General features: G+C 42.3%; 1 protein-coding gene across 1 annotated transcript; it reads right to left on the minus strand.

Moving 5' to 3' along the window:
• Positions 1-2,391: 2,391 nt before the first annotated feature.
• On the minus strand, positions 2,392-6,518 carry rhcga (Rh family, C glycoprotein a). The gene is made up of 11 exons (XM_047581426.1): positions 6,228-6,518; positions 5,535-5,727; positions 5,265-5,415; positions 5,014-5,161; positions 4,745-4,911; positions 4,492-4,629; positions 4,018-4,154; positions 3,660-3,784; positions 3,367-3,440; positions 3,187-3,260; positions 2,392-3,105 (listed from the first exon to the last, which is right to left on the minus strand). Exons 1-11 carry the CDS (start codon positions 6,451-6,453, stop codon positions 3,072-3,074), a joined length of 1,467 nt encoding a protein of 488 aa, XP_047437382.1. The 5' UTR covers positions 6,454-6,518; the 3' UTR covers positions 2,392-3,071.
• Positions 6,519-7,432: the final 914 nt, after the last annotated feature.

Genomic DNA, 7,432 nt, shown 5'->3' on the forward strand with positions numbered 1-7,432 from the left:
TCGCTATTCCTCGAAAATCCCTCCTCCCTTCTCCAGCAACCTTTAATCTGATTACAGGGTTTCCGCAGCTTTTCAGAGGAGGTCGGTCCCAGTAGGACAATAGCGGACCAAGTGGTTTCACAAACACTCTCCCCAGGGTCATATGATTCACAAGCTGAGGTGCGTTTACTCTCCTCTGGCATCAGGTCTGTCTGCACAGTGACTTAAAAGACACATCTCTGTTACAGAGATTCTGTCTCTCACCTGCTGGATCCTGTTTTCAATGAAAAAAAAAAAAAAAACTCATCTCAAACTTTTGCAGTTTCTGAACACATGTGAGTCAAGCTCTCTAATATGCTTTTACACAACAGTTTGGTATGTGGCGTAATAAAGTAAAGTAAAAGTCAAACTATTTTGCCTGTCAGTGATCTAATTGCACGGACTCTGAGATAACACCAGTGGTGTTTAACCCCACGGTTAACTTGTTTAATCATACATTTTTAGAGACCTCCTCACTCAATAAAGACTGTGACACCAGTCAACCTGGTAAAACCAGCACAAAACACACGTCCACCCAGTGTGTTGAGAGTTCATTATTGTCATGGTGATTGGTCAGGAAGTGACCCCAGTGTCTGGCCTGTCCAGGCCTCATTAGCATCAGAATAAAGGGAGCAGGGAGACCAGAGGCCTGGGGCCAACAAGCATGTCCACCGTGACATGAAGGCAGCCTGCCTGACCATGTTTGACTCTCCAAACACCCACCTTAAGTCAAAATGAAGCCGTGGTCCACGGAGATGGAGATATTTCTTGAACATTCAAGAATCAGTTTTACCAAATTGTCAAAACTTAGTGGCCTTTAAACCTCACGCTGCACCAGAGTCTTCAGAATCACATGAAATAAGGCGACAGGCAGAAAAACTGCTCAGGAAGCAGCGCTGAATCATCAGCAAATCTATTAACTAACTTCATTTACAAGTATCAGTTGGATGAGCTCCAGAATTAACCAATACTGCAAATTACTGTAAGGTATCCACCAGCTGGGATGACTAAAGCCAAAACCGATGTCTTCCGGAAGGAGAGTAAACATCTTGGTATGAGAGGGGAGGGTTGAAACGAAACCTCTTTGAGACAGATAGCATGTGTTTGAAATGTGTTGTTTTTTTTTCTTTGTTTGTTTGATCTATAATAGCCCTGCTTTAAGAGAGTGAACAGAAGGTTTGTAGAGATGTGCACCTTGATATTGACAGACAGATAAATCTTCCCAAGGGTCGGTTTTATTACACTTGGATGAACTGTTTTAAGCAAGCAGAGTAAAACAAATAAAACAAAGTCCTTGTAGTTGTGAAACTGGTTTCTTCGGTCTGGATTTTATCCACATAACCTGGTTTGTCTTTCACTTTGTGTTCAGTGCTTTGCAGTGTTGTTTTTTTATACAAATAATTGTTCAAATTTAAGGAATAATACTAATATTCTTGTAACTATTACTGAATGTCCAGAAAGCTAATACATAGTTCAAACACTCTAACTGTGATTGAGGCAAGGCAAATGAAAACAACAAGGTATTATTGTACCACAAGGTGTATTTGACTTCAGACTCTTAATTTAAAATAAGAATGTCTGCTGCTGTTTTTCTAATAGCGAAAGCAGCTTCTGCTCTTATTATAACTTATACTCATCGCGTACTATACTGTTGGCTGTGCTCATCGAGTGACTAATTCAGCCATGGAGGAAGAAAGATTCTTAGCTGTGTTTGTTACTGTGCTTCCAGAAGTTCGGGAAGTCAGTTGCCAGTGTTGGCAACTGGCATTCACAATTTGCACAATACACATCTAGTATCAATGGAAAAGGAAAACAGAAAAACTGGTGAATTCAGAGACACGTTGAAATCCAGTCATCTCTACACCCGAACCTCCTCAAACTGAGGAGACCTAAACGAAATGAGTTTTTATGAGATTCCTGAAATTCTAAAATATTCTACATACGCCACATGCACTGTGTGGAATTCAGTTTCTTGTCAGGTGTCTTAACTTGTGAGAACCGTTTCCTGCAGTCATCTGCTGGATGTGTGGCATCATGTTTTCTGAACTAAATGTTTTCATCGTGGTGCATTCAGTTTTCACTGTGCAGTGTTTACATTAGCTTTATCCGATGGCCTGACATCCAACGCAGCCTCAGCTCAGTAACAACATCAAGACACATACTGAACGTCACAGCTCCGTGTGCTTTCATCCATTTATGGACATGCTGTGCAGAGCTACAAATATACGGCTCATATATTTATTTGCTACGTGTTTCACAGAGGAAAAATTCTCACATTACGTACCATTCAAGGTGAAAGTTTATGATGATACATTACAGGCGCCTGATTAGGTTGTGTAAAAGTGTGATCAATAAGCAGCAGAACAGACATAAAACGATATAACTTAATGTTTAATTTTATTCTATTTAAAAACAATTTACGATTTTTTACAGATGTAACTAATATTTCAATAATACAACAAGTAGACACACTGAGGCTCATATAGTGCACATGTCAAATTGCTGGAAGTTGTATTATTGTAACTACAGTTACCCAAAACTGCCATCATATGAATAAGCAAGTTATGTAACAAGTCATATGTACACACAGTACAACTTACAAAGCTCTATACATGATATGACAGAACTAAATAGGATATACAACTAAAATATTATACTATTTGGCAGCACAAAAAAATCATTTGATTCCTAATACCTTCTTTTGTGCTCGCGCAATACAACATACTGTGTTTTAAAAGACTCTTCATTTAAAAGAAATAAAATTACAAACATTATCAGTGACAATATTTAACAGTTAAAGGGCATCATATGAAAGAAATCAGAGCTATTTAAAGTCCTTTGAAAGTGGGGGTTTCTCTTATGGATGTAGCACATTTCAGTTTCTTCAAGATTACTGATTCCAAATTATTTTCCATACATGAAGTATGTGAACAGGACTGGTACAACATCTTCAGTGGCAGTGCGTCTTCCTTGTAGCTTTTGCTCCTTCATAAATGATGTCTTGTTTCAAAGCTGCAACAAGTTCATGGGACTAACTCTCGCGCTGTGCAGCTCTAACTTTGCTCCACAGAGAAGTTTGACTCAGATCTGTTGAGGAGAAGACAGCTGTTAGTGAGGAGTTCATGAGACTAAAGAGGAAAGGAGGGCGCGTGAGTCTGGAAAGCTTACATTTCTTGGTGCTTGTGAATCATGTGGTTGTTGTACTCCAGAACAGGAGGGAGAGTCTCCTCATCCTCGGGAACCTGAAACACGCACATAGAGTCAGATCACGTGGCACCAACTCGTCCGTGACTGAGTGAAAAGGGGCAAGAGCACCATCTAGTGGTAGAATAACGGAATCATTCTCACCTCCCAGTAAGCTTCATCATCAAAGCAGTTGTCATCAGCAGGATCGCCCCAGATAGGGAACCTTAGGATGAACCCTTTTAGAAAGAGAAGGAGAATAAATGGGCATTAAGCAAAAACATCGTCTCCATGATGCAACTGTCCCTGTTTAAAACACAGACACGTTGATGTTTAATTTTTCCTAATATTAATTCAACATATCCTTCTTAAGTGCTGTGTATGGAGTTCTTCATTCAAAATATACTCCGCACAGTTTTTTTTTATTATTATTGACATGGGATAGTTGTCAAACTCACCAACAATGACTCCTCCAACAAGTCCAAATGCGATGGACACACATGTCCCAGCAGCCTGGAAGCCTCCCTGTGTTCCTGGACTTCTGTTTGCAAACTTCCCTTCAAAGTCGAATGTGTTTATGAGCCTGGGAAGAGAGAAAACAACAAACTGTTAAGCACGTTTTTATTTAAGCAGAGTCTTTTAAGGCAGTTCTATCTAATAAAAGCTAGAAGCTCAGAATGTCTTAGTGAACGTGTTTGTATGAAGACGCAGCCTAATTAGGGTGTGAGTGTTTTCAGTCACGAGGGTGAGTCAGTAAACTGGCCAGGCGAGGTTTTTCTGAATTTCAAGATACATCTGTTTGTGTCAGCCACTCACCCCTCTTCGCCGTAGACTTCTGTAGTTGCTGCCGCAGCTACAATGGCTCCTATGAAGCCACCAAGCATCCCTGGCAAAGCGTGCAGGTTGTGGACACCACACGTGTCCTGGAGCTTGAGAACCCTCTCCAGCCAGGGCTGAGAATAATAAACAAGTCACGTGTTAATTAGCTCTACTTGATGTAATAGGCCTAGGCTTTACATTAATGCGAAGTATTTCATTGAAGAATCCATTTTGTATATCTGAGGTGTGTCCCTGCACCTAGCTCCACCTCACTGGCCTGTTTCCATCTGTTCTTAATACTGAAAGCATTCTGCAGCTGCTCTCACCATGAGTCATTGCTGTTGTTATAATCTTGTGATTTTAACATAAAACAAACTATCGGTTTCATTTTTTATTTATTTTTTTTCCCTTCATTTTCTGGCAGCGGTGAAAACTCCACAGCGCAGAACGCTGTCTGAAGCTGGGACTCACCGAGATATACAGGTAGCCAAAGGTGGAGATGATGCCGCAGCAGAAGCCCACAATGAGGGAACCATAAGGAGAGATCATGAACTCTGCGGATGTTCCCATGGCGACGCCACCAGCCAGAGTGGCATTCTGGATATGTACCTGTGAGACAAATCAGATGTTACATGACTGGTTGCAGATTTATTGAGTAACTGACATGAGTGTACGTGTTCATGTCTCTCTTTTTGTGTGTGTGTTTTTCAGCAGTGCTGGTTACCATGTCCAGTTTTCCTCTTTTCTGTGACATGCTGGAGATGGCCACAGTGGTGAGAACAGAGGACGCGAGGGCGAGGTAAGTGTTGATGGCGGCTCTGTGTTGTCCGTCACCGTGGTCGGTGATGGCAGAGTTGAAACTTGGCCAGAACATCCACAGGAACAATGTGCCTGTGCAATGACAGTCAGTCAAACCACTGCAATGACGGCTAAGAGCCACACACCGAGGCTGAAAAGTGTTGAAGTATGAAATATTAACTTGAGACCACTCACCGATCATGGCGAACACATCAGAGTGGTACACAGACCCATGGAGGCGTTTACTGAGGTGAAGGTTTGGTCGGTAGAGCACCCAGGAGATGGCCAAACCGTAGTACCCTCCAAAGGCGTGAATGACCATGGAGCCTCCAGCATCTCTGCACTGTGGAATCATTTCACTGTTATCATCACTACAGACATAGACAGCAGCAGCACACTCCAATTATTGAGTTCCCTGTGGGCTGATTGCGCTTTACAAGACTCACATGAAGAAGGTCGAGGATGATGTATTCCTCCACAGCGAACAGCGTGACACCAAACAAAGTGAGAACCAGCAGCTGCACAGGGCTTACTTTTCCCAGGAGGGCACCGTAGGCGATCAGTGAGCCGGCACAACAGAAGTCTGCGTTGATCAGACTGTGAGGTACAAGGAGAGTGACCAGCGTGAAACATTACCGCCAGGTAGTTAGTTACTTTTCATTTTATTTTCAGCACGCCTGTGCAAGTCAAAGGAAAAAAACAAGGAAGACACGTACTTCTCAACTCCAATGAGGATTTTTCCGGTGGCGGGGTCGAGGGAGTGGAACCATCCCTGCATGAGAAGAGCCCACTGCAGACCGAAGGAGGCGATCAGGAAGTTGAAGCCCACACCACTGAAGCTGTAGCGTTTCAGGAAGGTCATGAGGTAACCGAATCCAACAAAGATCATGACGTGGACGTCCTGAAAGCCTGGACAGGTTGAAATAAAATATTATATTTCTGAGCGTCAAGGCGTCAAATAATTATCATCTCTTCTTAACATTAACAAACTCCAGTTATATCTTTTTATTAATGAAACACATGTACTTTAAGCTTTTATTTGTGCTTGCTTGCTGTGCAGTTACAACCCACTGTGTATTCAGTTACAGTCAACCAATATCATATAATATGCTGATATCTTATTGCTACATACTATGTTCAGCTTTTGAAAGTAAATGTTAAATTAGTATTTCACATCCCCGGAGTTGGTAAAACGGCCTCCTCATATCATGACGCCTGTTGACCCTTTCAGTGAATGTAATTTGAAATAAAATTTCTAAACTGTGGTCACTCAGTGGGAAGCTTTGAAATTAAGTGGAAAAATGCCAGAGGTGTCACTAAGAGAGTTCAAAGGAGTGCAGTGCTGATGACTCACAGCGTCATAAAAACAACACCTGTGTTTGAATAGGTCTCTCCGTTGCTGTACTTACTCGGGTATCTGAAGTAGAAATCATTCTCGATGTCGCTGCTGATGTTCAGCTGCCGTCTGGTCTCTACCCATCGTGCACTTGACTCTGGATTGTACCGGACGAAAACTCCAAACAGCACAATCATGGCTATCTGCCAGACGAAGCAGACAGCCGGCAGACTGACCCGCACATTGGTGTTCTTCTGTGGTCCAAAAAAGTCCCGCGCTCTCTCACAACAGTTCCCCATGTTGATGACTTCTTCCTGCTGCAGCTCTGATCGCTCCTCAGTCAGGCCCTCTGCTGTGATGCCTGCTGGGTGTCTCTTTATATACACACTGGGAGCTTTAGGGGTGTCTCCATCTCCACCAATCATAAACAAGGTGTGGACTCATCTCTCACGTTGGAAGGTAAACCACTCCTCACCTGTTGTTAACAGTCAGGTAACATTACTCGTGCGACAGGCAGCAGGAAGTATAGAATTTGCTGCATGTGCTGTAGGATGTAGGATTGAAATGATGCAGAACGTATATTTGATGAGTTCTAACCTGATATGGCTTCTTTCTTTTTTTTCAAATGTCACAACTTCAGACTGACTGTCACAAGATCCCTGAGGGTTAAAAAAAAATAATGTAAACATATTCAGCACTTGCTGCAGCTGTTGACATAAGGACTTGCTATGGCTTCTTTACCTATGTTTGTACACATACAATACAGTTATACAGTTATCCTGTCTTGTAGATGACTTTGGCTGGTTGGCAGGCAGGCACTCAATAAAAGGCTTCAACTCATCTAAGATGAACACACCTGTCAGTGAGGCTTGCACGAACATCATCAGAGCACTGAAGAAGACACATCGCAGTTTTTTATGAATAAAAAAGCTCCTGATAGAGTTCTTCTCTAGTGCCACGTATACTGTATATATGGTAAGACATGTGAAAGAGTTAGTGTGAAACAAGAGTCCACCAGGACTCGTCACTGGGCCATTATGTTTCTGACATTTTACAGCTGTCCAGACAAACAGACATGAAGCTGCCCACGTTTAATATTTTGCGGTCTTATGTGCACATAGATGCTTTGAGCTCAGTCTTTCTGTGACAAACAGTGAACAAAGGCAGAGTTGACCCTCAATTCACTTCCTCACATGCTCACTGCTCCTGTACACGTTTTGCTCAGATTTTATTTTGAAATCTAGATGATTATCTAGCAGGAGAGACTCCAGTTTAAGG

The sequence above is a fragment of the Mugil cephalus genome, chromosome 3, assembly GCF_022458985.1.
Source record: "Mugil cephalus isolate CIBA_MC_2020 chromosome 3, CIBA_Mcephalus_1.1, whole genome shotgun sequence".
Taxonomy (NCBI): domain Eukaryota; kingdom Metazoa; phylum Chordata; class Actinopteri; order Mugiliformes; family Mugilidae; genus Mugil; species Mugil cephalus.